The 23,533-nt window shown below is 39.0% G+C and overlaps 2 protein-coding genes across 2 annotated transcripts in view; both read left to right on the top strand.

Annotated features, from left to right (window-relative positions):
- Window positions 1–23,533, top strand: part of LOC132769363 (large ribosomal subunit protein eL32) — a 262,210-nt gene that overhangs the window by 18,808 nt on the left and 219,869 nt on the right. The window lies entirely within an intron of this gene.
- The window catches only part of PLXND1 (plexin D1), a 223,417-nt gene that overhangs the window by 186,555 nt on the left and 13,329 nt on the right, over window positions 1–23,533 (top strand). The window contains exons 26-32 of the mRNA XM_060766263.2: window positions 4,203–4,349; window positions 6,933–7,089; window positions 7,820–7,923; window positions 9,970–10,033; window positions 19,075–19,109; window positions 20,106–20,210; window positions 22,789–22,952. Coding sequence (XP_060622246.2) covers window positions 4,203–4,349; window positions 6,933–7,089; window positions 7,820–7,923; window positions 9,970–10,033; window positions 19,075–19,109; window positions 20,106–20,210; window positions 22,789–22,952 — 776 coding nt within the window. The remainder of the gene's footprint in view (window positions 1–4,202; window positions 4,350–6,932; window positions 7,090–7,819; window positions 7,924–9,969; window positions 10,034–19,074; window positions 19,110–20,105; window positions 20,211–22,788; window positions 22,953–23,533) is intronic.

Genomic DNA, 23,533 nt, shown 5'->3' with positions numbered 1-23,533 from the left:
TTCACTTGCAGTTCTTGACTGCCCACTTCCTTTCCCATCTTTTAAATACATTGTCTTTGTGCTTTTGTGTATTTTCACAACAATTCATAGTTTTTGAAAATCAGGGCCAAAAAATTGAATAAAGAAATAATATGCCAGAGGCTAGACCTTGTAGTTTATTTCTTGTGTAATAATTCTTCATCTAAAGTCTGCAGCATTAACTCTGCAGCTGCAGCTGAAGTGCCCATTTAGCCATTTCTTTTCTTGCTGTGGCAGGCTGGACACAGGAAAAAAACTTGTCACCTACTCTGCTTAATCATATCAAATGTAAGTTATTCAAGGGCAGTAAATACCAGATCTGTCTGTGTGGTGTTCTTGCAAAAGACTTTTACTGGCTTTCAAAGCAGCTTTATGATTCAAGTGTAATTTATCTCCCCCTCTCTCTCACTGACACATTTTGTAGAGGAGATTCAGTCATGTTTTGATGTATTGGAGAATGGATCGAAATCTCAATCTAAATCCAGACCCTACAAATGACCTTGATGTTTGCAGAGGTCTTAGTCTAAATTGAAAATACTGTGCAATCATTCTCTATGTGCTAGTAGCATTTTAGAATAAGATCTAGCTTTTGAACAAGTGCTCACGAGTTGCACTGCTCTACAGTGGCTCTGCTCCCTCCTGAAGGATCGTACCCAGTTGGTGTTGCTGGGGGACACCTTCTCGGACCCCTGGCCATTGACCTGTGGGGTCCTGCAAGATTCTATTCTCTCCCCCATGCTTTTTGACATCTACATGAAACCACTGGGCAAGATCATCTGGAGTTTTGGAGTTGGGTGCTATCTCTACGCAGATGACACACAATTGTACTACTCTTTTCCACCACATTCCAAGGAAGCTCCCCGGATCCTTGACCAGTGCCTGACAGCTGTGACAGACTGTATGAGGGCCAACAAACTGAAGCTTAATCCAGACAAGACAGAAGTCCTCCTGGTCAGTCATGGGGACGATCTGGGTAACCTGTGCTTGATGGGATTGTACTCCCCCTGAAGACACAGGTCTGTAATCTGGGGGTCCTTCTGTACTCAGCGCTGATGGTTGAAGCTCAGATGTTGGCAGTGGCTGGGAGTGCTTTCGCACAATTAAAACTGGTGCCCCTGATTTGGCCATGGTGGTCGACACCTTAGTTACATCTAGAATGGACTACTGCAATGCACTCTACGTGGGGCTGTTTTTGAAGATGGCTTGGAAATTGCAGTTAGTGCAAAGGTCAATGGCCAGATTACTAACTTGAGCTGGTTATAGGGAGAACACAATGCCCCTGTTAAAATAGCTCCACTGGCTGCTGATGAGTTCCCGGACCCAATTCAAAGTGCAGATTATAAAGCCCTATACACTTCAGGTCCAGCCTATCTTCTATGAATCGGCAGGTCCTATTTATCTACTCACATGTATTTGTCAGGATTTGTCAGAGTTGGAGCTGACAGATGGGCGCTCACCCCGTCTTGCGAATCAAACTGCCTACCTTCAGGTCAGCAGTTTAGCAGCATGAGGGTTTAACACATTGTGCCACCGCGGCTCCTACAATATTTTTAGCTCATAAAATTTCATAAAAACTGGATTGCAAGAATACTCATATTATACAGTGGGCCCTTGGTACCCTTTGGGTTTAGTTACAGGACCCCCAACCCCTTCTGGATATCAAAATCCATGGATGCTCAAACTGCATTCTATACAATAGTGTAGTAATACAGCATGTCTCATATATAAAATGGCAAACTTAAATGAGTGCTGGAGAGATCCTGAATGTCTGTGAAATGGTGGGAGACTACAGCAGATATGCCTATACATCAATATAATAAAATCAATTTTTAATTTTTGGATTATTTTCAAGCCATGGTTAGTTGAATCCATGAATGCAGAATCCATGCAGATGGGTTGCCAAATGTACTTCTTTTCCCTTTAGATATGTGATATTCAGAGGCATCACATCCTTATGTTATGCTCTAAGCTGGAGTTACTCGAAGGAATGGTCCACAGAGGGGTGAACCTCCTTCCAGTCCCTGGAGCATTTCTAAGAAAAAGTCAATGGCATCAATATGGAGCTAGTCCCTGCTGGGTCTACACATCAGATAACTTAAGCATTACAGCTAGCATTCAAAATAAACTGTTTTGCTTGATCAATAATTGGTCTCCCCTATCTTTTAAAACTTTTTAAAACCATTTGGTTTTGTTCATGGCACCTTTGCTTCTTAACTTCTGTGGGATTGTGCAGAAAAATAATAGCAATCAAATGCTGTCATTGTAAATGGGTGAGCTTGACTGACCTTATAAACTGGATGTAGCTCACAAGGTTTTGACTAAACATTCAAAGAAAGAAACAACATTTTATTAATTGTTGTTAATATAAGATATGTTATTGATGGCAAATTAGATCCTGACACTACGGAACAGATGGCACATATCCGTCTATAGCCAGACAGTAGCATTTGAAGTGCTGGAAAGTCAAAGCTGGCATTAAACTAGGTGTTGCAGTAGTGAAAAGCTTTAATAATTCTAGCATTAATCAAGCAAAGAAATCAGACCGAACAGATGCTGACCACTTGAATTTCCGAAACATTTTTTTTACAGTAATTATATTTCTCTTGCTCTGAGCAGTTAAGAGATTCAGAAGTGGGCTTATACATGCATGAAGTAGAAATAAAATTGAATTACAAAAAGCTTAAGTGATATACGTGAGTTTTACTTTGAAAAAAGTGTTCAGGAACATTAAAGACATTGGTATAGAAATTATTTCTGGACTTACATTACATCATGGTTAGTTTGCTGTTATTTGAATATTCTGTAAAGTTGGCTTTATAATCTTTTTAAAAAGTGTTTGAGAAGATGTATAAAATTATGGTTGTCAATTATTGAAGTACAATAATATAATATTAATAAGAAATTAAAATCTGTGGAGGTTTCAGCTGATAAAATATTGCTTCCTATCCTCCCAGTTTGGGGGTAAATCAGAGCTTTCTAAACTCTGTGTTGTGACACAGGAGTGTGTCGGCTGAAGTGTGTAGTTGTGTCATGCAAGCGTAAGGAGAAATCTCTGAGTCTGTGTGAAATTGGCAATAAATCATGTATATTTTAAAATATAAATGAAAAGTTTTCATGAGATATGTTGTATCCCCATGCATTTTGTTATTACAATTTACCGTACATATGTGTCTGTAACTCTTATAAGGGTAACATCCAGTTTGCTAGTAAAACTGAATTCTTGTGTTGTGAAATGATGCATGTCTAAAAAGTGTGTCACCAACATGAAATATTTGGAAAGCGTTGGGATGTAAATATGTTACATTTTCTCAGGATATCAACCAGCATCTAAGGTTCCCAAAATCCCAACTGTTTGCGGGTATTTTTGATACTTTAACTTCAGTTTCCATTGTGAACCTGTTTGTTTGAACTGGATAATTTCATGATTTCCCAGTCCACTTCCATTGTGTTATTGCTTCCATCTCTGCATCTGATCTGAATGGATATATGTTGTTTCTATCAGTGTCAACTGGTGGCCACTGGTTCTGGTTCTGGATTTTAAATGTGCTATCCAAAGTTCTGAGATTTATCCCCAAATAGGTTGAACACCCTTAACAGTTTACTTAAGTTCAGATGAAAACCTAGAACAGATCCTGTATTCTGCTGACCTAAAACCCACCAGCCACCACTGGGTTCCATGATCATATTTCATGATTGTATCTTACCTATACCAGTGCTTCTCAATATTTAGTCCTCTAGGTGTTTTGGACTTCAACTCCCAGAAATCCCAGCCAGCTTACCAGCTGTTAGGGATTGTGGGAGCTGAAGTCCACCTGAGGGACTAAAGGTTGAGAAACACTGACTTATACTACAGAGCAGTGTTTCTCAAACTCTGCTCCTCCAGGTGTTTTGGACCTCAGCTCCCACAATCCCTAACAGCTGGTAACCTGGCTAGGATTTCTGGGTGTTGAAGTTCAAAACACCTGGAGGAGCAGAGTTTGAGAAATGCTGCTATAGAACATTATATATAGAAGACTGAACAGCTGTTTTTGTTTGCTTGAAAACTTCCTTATCTAATCAGGATTTCAAAAGAAGTTTGTTTATAATATTCATGGAAATGAAACGGATTGTGTTAACTTATGGACAGTTTTGTGTCTTCACTGGTTCCTGATCAGCTAAATGTATCCTGTTCTTTCACCTTGCAGGAAACAGTTGGGGAACCCTTCTTCCTCCTGCTCTGTGCCATCAAACAACAGATCAATAAAGGATCGATAGATGCCATCACAGGAAAAGCCAGGTACACACTGAATGAAGAATGGCTTTTGAGAGAGAACATTGAAGCAAAGCCAAGGGTAAGGTGTTTCTGCAATTCAATTTAAAGAGCTTATTATTTCCATGGCTATATTTGAAGCCTGAGTAATCAGTACCAGCTTTAAGAATGAAAGAACTTTTGATGGATGATCTCTTTCTAGGGTTTTCATCTAGCACTTTGTTTGCTCTGGAAGTAGGGTGGAGAATTCATCTGGGTTCTGAGCAACCACAATTATGGTTATTCATTCCCTTGATGGGTAGAATGCATGACGTGGTGGCCATAAGCAAGAATACCATAGATGGAACCATGGATAAATGTCCATATGTACATCTGGTCAGAAAGGTCAACACTTTTCCTGAATAATTGAGGTTTAGTAGAATCAGTGCATTAAACAAGAATATGGTATTTTCCAAGTAATTCAGGTTGCTCCTGAAAATAGAACAAAACTATTGGGCAAAATACTAATAAGTGAAAATAATATTGACACAATGACATTTACAAATCAATATATACAAGAATTTGTACACACTATCTAACTGTGCATATCTATGTTCTCACAACAGTAATCAAAAGTGCTTATGTTATCATATACCAAATTTCAAATCAAATTGTGTGTGTATAGAAATCTCATTTTAAAACATCTGGCCACTTAAAAAAGCACAGCTCAGGAATATATCAAGTCTAGAGAATTCTGTCTGATTGGCTAAGGTTCAAGATAGCCTGAAAAAAATAAATATACTAGCATTGAATGCTGTGTAACAATGTACTAGTCTGATTCTTTTGATTTCTTTTTTAAGGAATGTCTCATCTTTACAGCTTCTGGCAAAATAGTAACTTTTTTGCCACTGAGATAGGTTGCTGCTTGTAAAGCTGAATCTATGGTGTGAAAGCTTTTATACAGGGTGTTACAGGAATTGTGCTGAAAAATGATGCTATAAAATAGTTCTTGTGGGACTATCTCATGCTAAAATTATAGAGTCTGGAGGAATATGTTAACTTCAACCTGACAGAAAATGCAATAGACAGACCTTTGCAAGATTCAAACTAAATTCTGCATTTGATTACATAGCATAAATCTGGAGCAGTTCTCCCAGAATCAGTGGGGTCACCGAGGAGCTATGGTGGTGTAAATGCGAACAGATTTTTGGCACTGTGTTCTTCCCTTCTTTGCTGCAGTTTCCCATTCCTAACTGATCTATAATTTACGAAGCATAGCTAAAGAGGTTAGCAGCAGGACCCTGAGTATTAACTTACTCTTTGCAGAGAGATAGCTCCATAACAGCAAACTGGGAAAGTGCTGCTGACTTGTTTACATGTAACTGAAACAGAAGTGAATGCACCATTCCCAGATGATGATAAAATTTGATTTACCATGTAGAGGGGATAATGCAATTTTATTGCAAAATTTGTCATCACTTTACACGTTCAGTTCTTCCACAAGGCATTCATGAAGCATATTCTGATCACTAAAATGTGTACAATCTGACTGTTACGGTGCAATTAATATGTATAGAAATTATGTATATGTGGACTTATCTATGGGTCAGTATAAGTTCTGTACCTTTCTCTGAAATTGATGAAAGATCTTTTTGAATGTCTGGGTGGAGAAATTGTGACTTTGGCTGGCTTACTCCCTAAGGTCCCCCCCCCTTTTTTTTTTTTTTTGTAGTTAAAGTGCAATACTTACATTTGAAGATTTAATTGTTCATGGATTTGAGTACAATATTGTCTCTAGGCACTTGACCATAAAGTCATATTGGAAACAAGACCTTCTCCGTGGTGGCCCCTCGGCTGTGGAATTCCCTCCCTAAGGAATTAGATCTGCCCCCTCCCTCCTGACCTTCTGGAAGAAACTTAAATCCTAGATATGGGAGCAAGCATTTATAGAATAGACTGATTTTACTGGTGAAGATGCGATTTTATTTGACCACAATTTGGACTGATTTGGATGATGTTTTTAACCTGGCCAACTGTTTTAATGTATATTTATAACTATGTTATGTATTTGATTGTATTTTATTATGTGTTTTATATTGTGTCGGCATCAAATTGTTGCCTGTTGGAAGCCGTCCGGAGTCCCTCCTTGGAGGTTAAGATGGACAGGGTATAAATGTTCTAAATAAAATAAAATAAATAAATAAACCTAGAGAAACCTAGAAATAACATTTCTTTAAGAATCTCTAGTTTACCACACAGTCATACAGGAAGACCTAGAGATTCTCAGAGAAGTGTTAACTTAGGTAATAAAATAGCATTTTTTATTTGTAGTTTTTTAGTTTTGCGGGAGTGCTGCACCCCAAAACATAGCCAATGTGGAGAACTAACTAATTATTTTTTCTGTCCCCTGCTGCAATTGCTCCCATGTTTCAGGCCTTAGGGTCATAGACAGGACATTTCAAGAGAAGCTTAAAGTGCTATCTGTTTTCAAAGCTCTTTGAATAAAATAACTGATTCCCATGTACAGGGCTGTAAATCAGCACTTCTCACTGGCTATAGAAATTTCCTCCTTAGTGCAGTGTATATGGTGTGCCAAGATTTTCTTTCCAGCTTATAGCTCACAGGCTTTTTATGACTTACAATCCATGCATCCTACACTCTAAGCAATCATCTTTTTTCTCCACAGAATCTTAATGTGTCTTTCCAAGGCTGTGGGATGGACTCCTTGAGTGTTCGAGTCATGGATACAGACACTCTCAGCCAAGTTAAAGAAAAGATACTTGAAGCCTTTTGCAAGAATATTCCATATTCCCAATGGCCAAGGGTAGAAGACGTTGATCTAGGTAAATATTCCGTTTCCCTATTCAGTCCTTAGTTTTAGGAAACAAATACTAATTGTACAGAAACATAATATTCAAACATGAAGCATTTGCACTCAGCATTTTACACTTGCTAGAAGGCTAGAGGGAAATTTTAATTTCCCACTCGGGGAAAGTGCCCAAGTTGAAATCAGAAAGGGATGCATATAAGCAGATGGCACAACATGCTTGTAAAAAATACTCGTTAGCTGTTTACAGCTCTCAACCTGTGATCCAGAACATACTTTTGAAATTAGTTGACCTTACTTCCACCTAAATGTGTTCAACATAAGATGTTAGTTAAGCAGAATCATTTTTTATTTAAAAATAAAACCACATAATAAAGAACCAGATCTACTTTTGCTTTTACTCTGCAACCAGATGTCTTGTGTTTAAAACACTGCAGATGTTTGTGACCAGTGTTTGAATTAGGATGCATAGTGTTAAAGATTTGTGATACCAGAATACAATTCAGTCGTTTAAATTTTAACCTACTTGCCACCACCTTGGAAGACTTTCTACAGTGAGCTGCCCAAAGGATCCCACATCTGAGTCCGGTGGCACAAGAGACCCTTCAGGAGTTGCAGCACTTGACACTGAAAACACCTGTGTCCCTTGTCAAACGTGGCATCCAAATAAGAGAAACCATTTGCGTTCTCACTGGCACATGCTGTGTTCAGGCAAGGTTTTTATTTGCTCCATTTTCTTTATTTAGAATGGTTTGCCACAAGCACTGACAGCTACATCCTTCGGGACCTCGATGACACTTCAGTGATGGAAGATGGCAGGAAGAAACTGAACACGTTAGCACATTATAAGGTAAAAAGAGTGACTGCTCCAAGAACTTCCCTTCCTTTGGGTCTGCCATTCCTTGGGGACACACCACGATTTGCCTTCTAAGCAGGATTAGCAGAAGCAAGCAGGAAGGTTGCCATAACTCCACAAGACCTTCCGGGGAATAGACATCTGCCCTGGCGAGAAACTCGTTAATATTGCAACACATCGAGACTAATTAAAAGCTCTTCATGCAAAACAAGTCATTGCTAGGGAAAAAACTCTTTTCCCAGTGGCCGCTATCAATCCTAATTAAAATCATACCATTCCTCTTTCTTGTTGACAGTGATGTCAGAGTTCCCATTGGTCTCTTATGGGAACCAGGTTTGCCCACAAATGGTCCTTTTTTACATTTCTTTTTTAAGGAATAATATTCATTTGAAGTGACAGTAGGTTAATTTAAGTCTGTATTTGAAGTAATTTCATGCACACTCAGTAATTTCATGCACGGGATTATTATTGCCGTAGTTGATGCTGGGGCTTGAGGAAAGAACTCCATGCCGGTTGTATCAAGCAAGGTTCGTGTTTTGACCATTATAGCCAGTCAATCATAAGGCTGGCTGCAGCTATCTTTTAGAATAACCCACATCAAAAAAAATCCATATGCAAAATATTTTTGTCATAATGAAAAATTCATATGTATCTTTCAGGAGAAATCTGCAAACAGAATATTAGATTTCTCCCCTCTCCTGTTCACGGGTCTTCCTTGGAAAATCCATGCAAATTTTATCATGCCTGATGTAATGTCTTTGACCAACATTTCCCTACAGAACAGTATACATGGGAAATCACTCTAACAGTCCTGTGTATACTTACCCATAAGTAAGCCTAGTGGGTTTTATATGTTCATGTTTTATGTTAGTTATAATTTTTGATAGATTAAGTTATAGTTGGTATGTTTAAGATGTCTTTTATGTAGGGTTGTTCAGGATTCTTACATTTGTACTTAATTGTCATTGAGGCATTGAATCTTTGCCTTTTTGTTTGTTGGACTCCGCCCTGAGCTCCCCAGGGAAAATAAATAAAGTTGTTATTATTATTATTATTATTATTATTATTATTATTATTATTATTATTAGAAACACAACAAGATGAGTCCACAGCAGACAAGATCATTCTGCTGGCTGTTGTATTGGATCACACGTCGGACCCTTCCCAAGTGTCTAGGACTGTGTGATGTATCAGTGAATAATGTGTGCAGATCCCAGTAAGGTGGCCTTTTGCAGCTAGCAGATGGTAATTTTATCAGTGTCGATTGTATTTAAGTGCAAGCCAAGGTCTTTAGGCACTGAACTCAATGTGCTGATCACCACTGGGACCACCTTTACAGGCTTGTGCAGTTCAATCTTTAAATTATCGTTGTTGTTATTATTATTTTCAAAGGGCTTACTCCCTAGCACATTGGTGTAGGATTGCAGCCTTAAGGATGCATGTTGGCTATGTGTCTTGTCACATTTTATTTGTTTTGTATTTTGCCTTCACTAATCGTTTGTCTCCCCCCCAGTCTTCATGTGTTTCCCATCAAAATAGAAAATTACTGCTCCTGTGTATGCATAGAAATCCTGACAAAATTGATAACAGCATGTTTTTTAAAAGGGGAATCTTAAGGTGGGATCATAACACAGTGATGTGTAGCTTAAATTATTTATGTCTATAGTGAGTGTAATGAAATAGCATACATTCACAGCATTTTAAAATATAGGACTCAGGACTGTAGCTGTGAAGAGAATGAGTACAAGATTTTTAACTACCTCATTTGTAAAAATGGTTGCCCTTTCCTAAAGCAAAATAATTTTTATGCAACACCTCCCCTCTAGTTTTGGAGCTCTGAAAATTGGTCTATATGGATTTTAATAACTTCTTATTTGTAATCCACAACAGTAAGTTCCACAAGACCAAATCTAGATGCTTAATCCCTTTGGTACTTATTGTTTACCCTTGATAAATAAACCTTTCATTGTTTTATATAGGAATCGCAGCCTCATAAACTGTCTCTGAAAGACTATTTATTTTGCATCCCTCCACCCACAGATTCCTGATGGTGCCTCCCTAGCTATGAGTTTAACTGATAATAAAGATACCACTTTAAGTAGAGGTAAGTTACTATTATTTTTCCAACCTTAATAGCATGTGGGCTTTGGGGGTACCCCCAAGAATGAAACCAAGTCAAGCAAATACCACTACCAGAAGACTAAACATCATGCAACCCTTAGATTTGTATAGTTTTTCCCAAATGTTTTTCTTTATGTGGCTTTACGAAACACATCTATGGAGGTTGTATTTGTCTCAGGAAAAAAGGCATTTGGCACAGTGATTTTACCAAACAGATAGCCTATAAGGAAGAAGTTAGGAACTCTCTCCCCGATCTCAGTTTTCACATTTGTTTTTCACAGTATCTAAATTTGTATTTGGGGTGTGGGAGGGCAGGGGAGGAATTTGAGACAAATTAAGAACCTAAAGGTGTACTGGCTCACACAATAGACAACCATTGACTTTGGAGCCCTAAAGTAAGACACAACCAATCCTCCCCAAATACTCTAATCCTCCAACAGACAAGGGCTCTTCCTTCCAACCTAGACCATCAGCAGATATATAAACCTCCCTTGTCCAGTTTCCAATATGCCTCACAACCTTTGAGGATGCCTGCCATAGATGTGGGTAAAACATCAGGAGAGAATGCTTCTGGAACATGGCCATAGAGCCCAGAAAACTCTCAGCAACCCAACACTCCTCAAATTTACCCAGTCCCATTTTAAAGGACAACATTATGTCCTTTGGGAGCAAATTTTGCAGTTTAAATTTGCATTTTGTGATGAAACGTTTCCTTTTCTTTGTCCTGAATCTCCCACCATTCCATTTGAGTGTGAATAGGACAAAGTCTAAGATTATAAGAAAAGAACATCTTCCCTCACCCTCTCTCTCTTTTCACATAATTTTAATGTTGTACACGTCTACATTTTCTCCCTTATTTAATGCTCCATCCAATTCACGTATTTTTCAATCACTGGAATATCTTCATTTTGCTCTCTGAGAAAAAGCTTGCTGAGCTGTTTTTGTTGTTGTTTTGTCTTGTCTTTCTTTGCATTTCCCCTTTGGAATAATTCTCTCTGTTTGAGATACTGCATTTCCTTTTCTTCTTGCCTTGTCACCTGCAACAAAACCATGGAGGAGGCAGAGCTTTGAAGGTTTCTAGCTTGTTTGATAACATTAAACATAGTATCACACATAGTTTTGCCTTTGAGCATAACACAGTAATTGTCACACTACAACCACCACCTTTTGAAATCGTGTTAGGCATAGAAGTATGCACTGAGGTTTGCCAAGCATAACAGTCGGAGGGTCAAATTAGAGGTGATATTAAAATGTCATTACTGTTTATGGCTGAGATCCTATATTACCCAGGCAGAAGGCAGCTATGGCTCCTTTACCCATGAATTCACAGTTCTTCTGTAATAACAACCCTGAGTGGTCATTCTGTGGCAAGTAAAAAGGTAGAGGGATCTGAATCAGATAAGTGTCTGGCTATCCCCCATGTCTTCATGTGGGGTGATGACATCTCCTGCTGAGATCTACCAGTCTTTCCCCACTCTCACTCAGCCAAACTATAGGTGCTGAAGAAGGGATTTCATTGTTGCAGGGGGTGGAAGAGACTACAATTCTCTGTAGTAACACATACACAAAACTTGATTGTTTTTGTGTTGTCAAAGGCTTTCAGGGCCAGAATTGCTGGATTGGTGTGAGTTTTTCGGACTGCATGGCTACTCGTGCTATTCAAGCTTGCTAATTACAACATTTACACTTGCTTTAAATAGACAAGGGTTCTTTCTCCCACTCTGGACTTTTCACAGGTATATATAAACTCCACTTGCTTCACTGCCAACAGAACTTCTGAAGATGCCAGTCACAGATGCAGTCGAAACATCAGAATGCTACTGGCACATGCCCATACAACCCAAAATACTGACAGTAACCCATTTTTTGTTGTTGTCATTAAATACATCATTTCAGAAAACCTACATAAACTATATATATATAGAGAGAGAGAGAGGGAGGGAGAGAGGGAGAGGATTAGGTGGGGTTGTTAATATTGTTGTGCACCCTCAAGCTGTTTCTGATTTATGCCAATCCTAAAATGAGCCTATCATAGGATTTTCTTGATAACATCTATTTGGAGGTGGGGTGCCTTTGCCTTTCTTTTAGGTTAAGATCATATCCACACTGCCATATAATGCAGTTTCATAATGCAGTTTAACTACATTGCATGGCACTGAAGAGGGGGCCTAAGACTTGCCCAAGATCATCCAGTGGACTTCTATAACCAGAAAGGGAACTCCATTCATGGTCCAATATTTAAATTATTACACTGTTCTGGCTGTTAGGAATTGTGGGAGTTGAAATCCAAAAGACCTGGAGGGCCAAAGTTTGCCCATGTCTGCTCTGTGGGATAGAGGCAGGATACAATCTTACTTGAGGATCCAACTTATGGGGAGGGAATTTTCCTCTCCAGTCACAATCCTAACAAAACCTGCAGACTCATAGGCAGGTTTGTAATTAGCCATAATAATAAATAATATTATTATAATTATTTATATACTGCACTATCTCCCTAAGGGCCATAATCTTCTCTTAAGATTAATAGGAACAGAGAGCATTGTGGCTGTGAATGGGAAATCATCATCATCATCATCATCATCATCATTATCTTTACTTATATTCCACACCCATTTCTCTGAAAGGACTCAGGGTGGCTCACAACATAAGTAAATACATTAAGTAATATATGCAAAATAAGTGACAAGCAAAATACAACAAAATAGACAAACAATAAACAGTAAAGCATTAATGTATTGTTGAAGGCTTTCATGGCCGGAATCACTGGGTTGTTGTAGGTTTTTTCGGGCTATATGGCCATGGTCTAGAGGCATTGTCTCCTGACAATTTGCCTGCATCTATGGCAAGCATCCTCAGAGGTAGTGAGGAGATAAAGCATTAGTTAATAAAGCATTAGTTAAAACACATTTAAAAGGGGAAATTAAATCTCCTCTCCCTTCAGTCTCACTGAAAATCAGGGGATTTCTCAGTTGCTCAAAAATAGCCCTTGACACAGTTGTTAATGATGCATGTCCAGTTCCTCACCATTAAAAAAGAGAGTGTGTTGGCCACCACTTTGTCCTCCATCAGATGACAATTTAATTCATTGTCTTTATATTCCACCTTTCCCTAAAGGAGCTCAAGGCAGCATGCATGGCTCCCCATTTTTATTCTCACAACAAACCTCTGAAGTGATCAATAACATATGACCAATATTTACCCATTGAGCTTCAAGGCTGGCTGGAAATGTGAAGCTAAGCCTTAATCCAACACTACTTACCACACAATAATAATCCTCTTAAATCCTGATCTGTTTATTCTGCTACTGCCATTGGTACTGCAAAACAACTAAATCCAGGGTTATGAGCAACTCTGGCTCAAAATATAGGCAGAGTGTGAAAAATGCCATGGTGACACCACCCTATACAGATCTCAGAACAGTGTCCTATTTGTCATTACTATATTCGTGATAGGTATTGTGCCAAGTAATCAGGCTCTTCTGTTATCTTTAATTCCTTTTTAACCTCAACAAGTTTTAATGCCCTCTGGATGAAGCAGGTAGTTCTGATTTGGACAGTCCTATTTCAAAGTGTAGTTTGCTCCAAAGCAATAGGCAACGTGTGTGCCTATTGGTACCCTGGAGCCTAAGCTGGGAAATCCTGTTGATGACCTGATTTCTTTTTTTCTCTTTTCCCCACCCCCAAATTATTTTCACACCATATAAATGTATTCTCACATCAAGGAAAGCCGAGGAGCTGAGTATGATGAAGTGCTTGGGTAGAATGATTGAAGAGGAAAGTCTCTGAACCTGGATCAGAATCCGTTTTAAGCTCTGTTCTGTGATAATGATACCACAACATCAATGCAGTGTCACTGAACAGACCTATTTAGAACAATGAAAGGGGGCTGGTTCATTTTAGACCCCAGAATAATGTAAATCAACTTTTGTCAGCTGACATATGTTTCTAAAACATTTAATTGGCAAAATTGCACACATTTTCTCTGCCTTGGACTCAGTATTCAGGTTAGGATTGGCAAAAAGATGACTGAGCCATCTGCTTATCTGAATTTGATGAATGGATTCCATCTAATTCAGTGTAATGATATGGACAGGTCTTTTGGATGGTGAATCTCTATCCATCCTGACTGAAAAAGGTGCCAGATGAGGACTGTCCAAATATTTTTTTTTTATCCCTGCTCCTTCTGGTTCAAATACTCTGGTTTATATTAATTCTAAATTTGTTTTTGTGGACTTAAAAAAAACTTTCTTCAGTTTTCTAGTAAGGCAAAAGGACAATTTTAAATTATTTTTGTAAATAAATATTGCCATGTGTTTTCCCTCTGCAAAAATTGAGGGTAAAGACTAGGATGGATTTTTGCTAATTGGGTCCCCAAGATGGGCAAAAAGTTGTGTGGGCAGTGGCAACCTCCCCCTGCCAGAACCCACAAGGAAAGACAGATACAATGGTTTAGAATAACCAAGTGCCACAACTTATTTATTGGTTACAATGAGAAACAGGGTTGGCAACCATGGTCCTGGATCAAGGATCGGGCAGCCTGATGCTGACTGATGCCACTTCATAACAGTAGGGATCCCTGGTAGTGAGCCAACTGGTTCCATCCTGGGACACTGGTACTGCCACACCCCTATGCCACCAGGACACTCCCCCCTCATTGATAAAGGGGGGGGAGGTACGCAAGCCAGATCCAGGGCCCATGCCACACACCCACATGTTGTGATGAGAGAAAATACTAAGCAATCGAACAATACATGCATACAATGATACAATTTCAGGGTGGAAGGGTTTTTGCATTTTGTATTTTAGTAAATACCAGCTTCTTCTTAGAAATGCTTGTGCCACAATAAACATTTTAGTCTTTAAACTAGATGGGGAAGATGTGCCTCCACGTACCAATGATTATTGAATTTATCCAATAGGAAGGGAAAGTTTTGGTCATATACAATACTGGGATGTCACAGGAGAGTTCCACAGCTCCCCATCCATGTCCTAAATAATGTATTTATTATTTTGGTTGGCTGTTTTAAATCCTGCCTTTGTCTCAAAATGGAACTCAAAACAATTTTCAATGTTATTTGAAACAAATAAGCTAAAATAGCATTCGTCAGGTATCTTTGCCTGTAAGACTTACAGTAGTTGTTCCTCTGTTACATTTGTAAATGTTATACTGCCAAAAGACTCCCTCCCACTTCTCATTCTGGATTAATAATGATTACACATTCATATGCCTATCATAAGATAAACTCGAAAGCAATTTAAGCCTCATTTGTGAAGACGTTTTTTGTCTTTCCATCCAAGGTGAAAGCACTCACGATGCCGTGAGAAATTTCTACAGCTTTGATGTAATCAGCTCCTCGTGACATTACTTTGTTGTAACTAGGATTTAGCAAGACTCACATCTCTGTGACAGTTACGATGATTAAGCTACAGTAATTTATGTTGCTGAATCCTACCATTCATCTAAAAGCCTTCAACGTCCTCCAGAGAACGAGGAGGATTGATGGCCAGACAAAGAGCCAGAAAGGCAGAGAAGAGACACTTAGTGCCCTGTTCACTGTGCTGCATGACATTCTCCGAATGGCAGCCAGCAATCTGTGAGGGGGAGAAAGGGGTGCCAAAGAGCAGCAATAGTATTTTGGCAGAGCTCTAAGGGGCCCCCAGCCTGAAGACATCCATAAATATAAGATAACTTTGGTCATCAGACTGGATGTTATGAGGTCATCCCCCACACTGTGGCAAAATAGACTTGTTTGTTGACCTTTGTACTTTAATGGCTGTCTTTTCCTATTGTGACATGCCAGCTGCCAATCGCCACCCACTTCACACATCAGACAGAATGGCTTTTAGCTGGATAAGTGGTCGACAAGAAGATGTATCAAATCTTTAGCAGTCACTGTGGCACTTTGAGGCAGGAGCTGGCAAAATGGTTCAGACCTGATAAGGAAAAACTCAAAGGTCACTCGCAAATAGGAAGCTACTGCTTGTCCGTGCTTTTCTCTAAAAATAAATATGTGACAGTCATCAGGAAAAAGCAGCATGTTTGTTTCCTACTTTTATTTGTGTTATAAATACCTTTCTGTGCATAGAAATAAGCCCAGTTGAATTCAGCAACACCTACTCTCAGGTAAACATTTATTGGAATTCAGATGTGATCATGGAACTTGCCATTGTCATGAACAACACAGCTGAGGAGTTTGGGCTCCTCTCCAGGTATATAAAGTGTTGATAACATTAGTGTTCAGTTACATTGATTGATATCAGCATTATATAGAGTCAGAAAAAACCATGAGGGACAACAATCCAATGGGATGACTTGCCTGTGAGAAGTGTGAATGCTTCCAAACTCTTAAGTGATGAAGCTCATCAAACATGTCAACAGAAAGGCATAAGAGAGACTTTTAGGACTATAGGAGAGGTGCTGCCTACTTGTCCATCCCCCTTGGGATGCTTGGCTGTAGGCTGAACAAGAGATCAACTGTATTTTATATCACATGAGCTTGGTCCAATGTCCAAAATAGTAATGTCTATGTCGTGCTATCTCCCAGTCGTGTACTCAAAAGTCACATTCTCCCATTCAGTGAGTATTCCAATGGTCTAACCTACAGCAATATGTGGGAATTACTGTATGTGTTCACATATAAGTTGACCTCATGTATGTCGAGGGCTGGTTTAATGAATTTTGACAAGACCCATGGATAAGTCGAGGGACATTCCATGGAGAAGAAGCACCAACACGGCCTTCTACTGTCTTTTTCCCACCATTATCCATGGATTCCGTTTCCACACATTCCATCCACCACCTGAGCTAGAAAATATCCCTGCACACACATACACAAAATCCAAAAAGCCATTGTCTATAACGGGACTTGAGCTAATGCAAGCTCGCCTACTTAGAGCCAAAACTTTCTTTAAAATATCTCATCCTTTCCACTCCTTTTCCATGTGCCTTAGCTATGTGTGTGTGTGTGTATAATTGTGTATAGATTTCCTATTTTCTGTAGGAACGGGAAGTCTCTGTGGAGTCAGAGGTGGAAAGGGAGCATGTTAAAACATTCAGTGACTTCCCACTAAATTACTGAAACTTCAAGTAAAAACAGTATTAGGTGATGGTATCTGGTAGAATTGGAGGAGGGTGGGACCCTCTCCTACTCAGTTAGGAAACCTTTAGCATCAGTTTTTAAGTGTAGCAGATGTTGCAATGTAATTTCAGTGTATCTGGTGCAAGGTAATGGATATGAGCAATTTTTTCAACTTTTCCACCTGATTATTCCCTTTTCCCTTTAGAATGGGCAACAAACCACACAGTGTGTGTATGTGTGGTAAATCAGGGGCCTTTTAACCTGTTCACAATGTTTCAGCAATCCATAAACAATGTTCCCCAAAACATGAAACGATATTCTTCACTTTTCTTCCTGTTACTTTGAAAACTGTGATTATGTACATTTTCCTGTGAAGGACATCCATATTTTTCATCAGGTCTTCAATGCGGTCCACAACCACACAAAGAAAATTCTAGAATGACTGGTTTAAATGAGGCATAATTTTCTAGTCTCTTATCTGGAAATCCTAAACCTGAAATTTTCCCATGGGTAGCTGAGTGATACCATTGCTTTTTGAGGGTTCAATATACACAAACTTGTTTTATGCACAAAATATTACAAATATTGTGTATGAAATTGCCTACAGGCTATATGTACAAGGTGTATATGAAACATAATCTAGACTTGGATCCTTTCTCCAACATACCTCATATACATGTATATGCAAAATCCAGAAAACAACAAAATCTAAAACACTTTTCATTTTAAGTATTTTGGATAAAAGATACTCAACCTGTACTTCATATACTTTTTGTCTTAAAATCTATATTTCTCATACAGTCTAAACTATGTAATGTTGGGTTCTTCTTTCCTATTTAAATGCGTTTTCTTGATATATGGCTGTGACTGAAAGCTAATACAATCAAATATCTATTTCAGTATCAAATCAAATCAAAAACATTTATTTCGGTCATTGACCAGCACAGGAAATAGTGTCACGTTTCCATACAAACCTGGCATGTTTGGTACATTAAAAATATATAAATACAACTACTAAAAACACAATATGGGTGAGGGAGCAGAAGGGGAAACAGGGTAAAAACATACAATGCCCAGACCCGTCACCAAATTGTAGATTCAGGGAAGAAGATTACTGGACACACAGTTGACTTTTGGAACTAGTCATCCCCTGGCGGATTGTGTATGCTGCTGCACAAAACTTTGCGACATTGTAGGTTGTAGCTGAATTAGTATCTGCAAGTAGCAGGGAGGTATAAAATTGTCCTGAATGGCCTGGGTGCTTGTCTATTAGAGGTAAGATAAGCCTGGCACGGGTATCCCTGTAGAACGGGCACTGAAGGAGCACATGTTCTATTGTTTCTACATGACCCGAGTCACAGGGGCAGAGTCTCTCTGGGAAAGGGATCTTCCGGTACTATTTCAGTATTTTACTCTTCAGTAAAAAGTTTCTATTTACATATAATAGTTTACTCTATTTCACTCTATTTATGTAACTAAGTCATAGGTGAGGGGTTTGTGGGGATGGGTTTAAATTAAATCTCCTTTTTTCCATCAGTTGACTCAAATTGTCTCTAAAAGTTGGTTCAAAGAATTCTGAAAGAGGATGACAAATGTTCAGAGATGAAGTGCAGCCAAGACCAAATATTGCTAAATCCATCTGAAGCCTAACAATTGGAAAGTGGGATTGGAAGCCAAATTCTGCATTTCCAACTCAGTCCAAACCCTACATCAAGTTCCCAAATTATAAACATGGATTTAAATACCAGACTCCATGTAAATATAATCTAGGTTAGTTAATGTTTCATTGGCTCATGTTATTTAAGTTATGAGTGCTGTAAGTATAAGTATATCATGTCTTATTTCTGCTCACCAGAAGCAGTAGCACAACAGTCTTAGCAAAGACTGTTGTGCAAAATAGCATATTAAACCATCTTCTTTACATCATTTCCTCTTTTTCTTTTCAGTGAAAGATTTGGACACTGAAAAATACTTTCATTTGGTAAGTATCCTGTTCCTAGGGCAGGATAATTGACTCTCCTACTGTGGGTGGGCTGGAAATATTTTCCATAGGGGGTCATTTCAACTTCTCTCTCCTATTTCCTCTGAAGAAAATGTTTTTTTTTTTTGGGGGGGGGGGGGGAACTGGATCCACACAGCAAGATAGCAGGCGGGTGTAATGGCACAGATAAGTTAAGAAAAGCCCCATCAACCTATACACAGAAATCGCAACAGCTTTACGTAAAGCTGTAAAAAACATTACTAAACAGAATGGTGTGATGAGTGGGATGCAGGTCTGGTCCAATGAAGTTTTCCAAGTGTGTTTGTTAGGAAACAAGCCCCCTCCCACCTTTGCCTCCCGTAGCTTAGCAAGACACAGCGAAAGGGAGGTTATGCTGCACATGGTTTATTGTCAAAGGCAAATCCAGGAATGCTTTCCATATGTACAGCATATGCAGACTGATGCATTTGTCAGCTGGCCAGCTTGCTGGCCTAGGATCAGACCCACCAAGGGGTTGATTGAGACCCTTGTGGTTCCTCCTTTGTTTGTGTAATAAGATAATAATTGAACGCATATTATGTTTGGCAAGGAAAAGGAGAGAACTCAATTTTTTATCTTACTTAGTCATAACCCTGCATATATTTTAACATATTTTACCTTTATGATGACTGTCAGATACCAGAAAGGAAAGGGATTGTGTCTGGTGATGTTTCAGACAGCTGAGTTCATTGTGATTTTTAGCAAAACTTGTTGAGAGAGAAAATGAGAGAGATGCAGAGTGAGAGGAAACAAGGACCGCAGCTGGCAAATAGTACAATTTATTTTTAATATTGTTTCAGTGCTCATAATCTGAATGCTCTGTTTTTTTGCGTGGGGTAACATTCTTCCCTCCTCTTCTCCATTGTTGTTTTAAACATTGATGCTTTTTTTGGCAGCCTTTCTTCCAAATCATTTTAACATAACATAATCTTGTCTCTTTTTTTGGTAATTGTTTAGGTCCTTCCCACAGATGAGTTGAATGAAAATAAAAGATCTCATCGGCAGAGTCATAGGAAAAAAGTCCTTCCTGAAATCTACTTGACCAGATTGCTGTCCACAAAGGTAGGAAATGTGAGAGATGTGCTTAAGGTAAAACCCAGAGCAGTGGAAAGAGGCCAGCCTCCTTTGCATCTATCTTAGTATCAAATGCTTCATCCCAGCAGCCGCCTCCTTCACATTTCTGATTTTGCCTTCCCAACAGATGGGGGAAAAGAAACTGGCAGCAATCACATCCTTCAGGACGCATCCTTGAGCTGATTTTGCTTCACATCCAGAAAATGGTTGAATTCACTGATTAAAATGGAAATCCCACTTAGCTTTTGTAACAGCTCTGCATAGAATTGTATTCATGGGCCAGGATCCAACATGTATCTGCTTTGCATCCCACCATTTTGATGTAGGGAATAGAGAAAGAAAAAGAGAGTGAGAGATGTTTTATCCTCTTCTAGTTTGCTGCTGTTCACTTATAAAACTTGTTTGCCAGCTGCGCCTGTACCTTGGGAAGTCAGACTTGGCCATGCTGGTCCATGTTCTCGTTACATCTCGAATAAACTACTGGAATGCACTCTACATGGGATTGCCTTTGAAGACTGTTTGGAAGTTTCAAGTAGTCCAACAGGCAGCAGCCAGTTTGCTCACCGAAACGGCATACAGGGAGCATACAAATTCCCTGTTGCATCAACTCCACTGGCTGCTAGTCAGCTACCGAGCACAATTCAAAGTCCTGGATTTAGCCTATAAAACCCTAAACAGTTCCAGTCAAGCTTACCTTTCCGAATGCATCTCCCTTTATGAGCCAGATCTGCTGGGGAAGCCCTGCTCTCGGTCTCACCACCTTCACAACCATGATTGGTGGGGACGAGAGATAGGGCCTTCTCAGTGGTGACCCCTTGGCTGTGGAATTTCCTTCCTAACGAGATCAGATCAAACTCCTCTCTCCTGACGTTTAGGAATCAAGTGAAAACCTGGCTATTTAAAAAGGCATTTGATGAGTAATGGAAAGGCAATTAACATCTTGCCATGACACGGGTAAAATGAAGCAGCTGAACTATGATTAAGGATTGGTGCAATGCATGATTTGTGATTTGGGTTCATGTTTTAATATGTTTAATTGTTTTAAATTGTGTTTTAAGTTTCTGTCTAATGATTGTAATTTATATGTTACTGTGTGTACAATTGTAGCATTGAACGTTTGCCTGGACATATTATGTACACCTCTCTGAGTCCCCCATAGGTGAGAAGAGTGGGATATAAATGATTATAACTTCTAACTTATCCAATAAAACCTTTACACATGGGTTCCAAATAAAGATTTGCAAGATCTGAGCTTTTTAAATAGAAAAAAAATCTTATACATACAGTAGAGTCTCACTTATATAACATAAATGGGCCAGCAGAACGTTGGATAAGTGAAAATGTTGGATAATAAGGTGGAATTAAGGAAAAGCCTATTAAACATCAAATTACGTTATGATTTTACAAATTAAGCACAAAAACGTCATGTTTTACAACAGCTTAACAGAAAATGCAGTTCAATACACAGTAACATTATGTAGTAATTAATGTATTTACAAATTTAGCGCCAAAACATTGCAATGTATTGAAACAGCTGTGGATGTGGGAGGTAGGCGGACTGCGTTGGATAATACAGAACGTTGCATAAGCGAGACTCTACTGTATTTTGAATAAATTAGGAACAGTTTGATTTGGGTTAAGGTGGAAAGCATTGGGAGGAGAAGGGTTAAGCGCACCTTCCTTCTGCTTCTCCTGTCCAAATCACCCTTCAGAAATATTTTTGCTGATAAGATGCAAGGAATGCTGGTGTTGAGCATATGCATAGCTCCTCAGCAGTCTGCTACAAATAAATAACTTTAAGTTTATGGACCACTTAAAATAAATTGTGGGGACTAATTTCAAGGCCAGATTTCAACTATGACAGAAAAAAAACTAACTTCCCGTGATTTAGTACACTTTCCAATCTGCAGTGCTTCTTTTAAAAAGCTGATAAGATTTACACCAGTGGAACTGTTGAGCATATGTGTGTCATGAAATCTGCTTCTTATATTATTGCTTATATGGGACTCAGCACAGTGTGGGAAATACAATAGCATTTCTTCAAGCCCTGCATTTAACCCTCATGGGAAGTGTGCTGGCCACACTAGGATCTCAAATGCAGCACTAAACTTCTGCAGCGTCTGGAAAAGTTTGACGCAGTGGTGGTGAATAGTCCAGTCTACACGGAGAAACACTACTTTACAGCATCAGTGCGATTATTCTTAATGGACTTGGACACAGTGCTTGGCTTTAAGCCAGTCTGTAATTCCACTGTTTTGTGATTCATAATTGGAGGAGAGATCACAGGAGTTGCCAGGGGTCTGTAGCTTTTCCACTGTTTACCACACAGAACAATCACAGATGTGCTCTCAGATTCCAGCAACAGAGAAGGAGAATCTCGAGGCCAAAAGAGATTAAATGCAAAGCTAAAGCTAATTATATCACGATGTTAAAAATTAACCCATCTCTCAATCTGCTTTGCCTTCCCTCCGTCATTTATGGCAGGATTTCTTCCACTTTGCTTGAAAAATAAATAATCATATCATAATAATAGCAGAATCAGCATATTCTCATATTTATTCTTCAGGGCACACTGCAAAAATTCCTGGACGACCTATTCAAAGCCATTCTGAGCTTCCGAGATGAGAAGCCACCTGTGGCTATCAAGTATTTCTTTGATTTCCTGGAAGAACAAGCAGAGAAACGAGGAATCTCTGACCCAGACACATTGCACATTTGGAAAACGAACAGGTTAGGACAACAGTTTCTATTCTTTTTGCTTTCTGCAAACATTTGTTTATTTAAAAACCAGATATATGGAGTAAACATGGTTTATATTATTAATCACTAGAATTCTTAATAAGAGTATTAGAGAGGTTGGAATGCTCGAGGCTCTAGATTTAGAAAGATGAGGAACTGGGAGGAAGCAAGTGGTAATCGTTCTGAGCAAAGAACCGACAACAAGATCATTCTGAATGTATAAAGTCTGAGTTGTAAGGCAAGCAAATTGAGGTAAACAAAAAAGGAAAATATTGCTGTAATCTCTATATATCCTTATGCTTGAGCAAGCTCATTGATTCCAGTTGTAGTTTCTCAAGAGAGAGCACATGCAGAAAAGGAATGGGGGTGGTTTGGGGTGGGAAATGGCAAGGGAGCAGGAAATAGCTTCAGGACTGCTCAGCAGTGAAAAGTATATGCTCCTCGGAGGATATTAAAGAGACGCCTTTCAAGTTGTCACAAGGGAAACAAACATTCCAATTCCAATTTCAAGTTCAAAAATAAATCAAAAGTGAGTGTCAGCAAGTTCATATGAATATAGGTTAACACAGATA

This window comes from Anolis sagrei, chromosome 2 (assembly GCF_037176765.1).
Source record: "Anolis sagrei isolate rAnoSag1 chromosome 2, rAnoSag1.mat, whole genome shotgun sequence".
Classification (NCBI taxonomy): domain Eukaryota; kingdom Metazoa; phylum Chordata; class Lepidosauria; order Squamata; family Dactyloidae; genus Anolis; species Anolis sagrei.
This window is presented reverse-complemented; position numbering and strand designations above follow the sequence as displayed.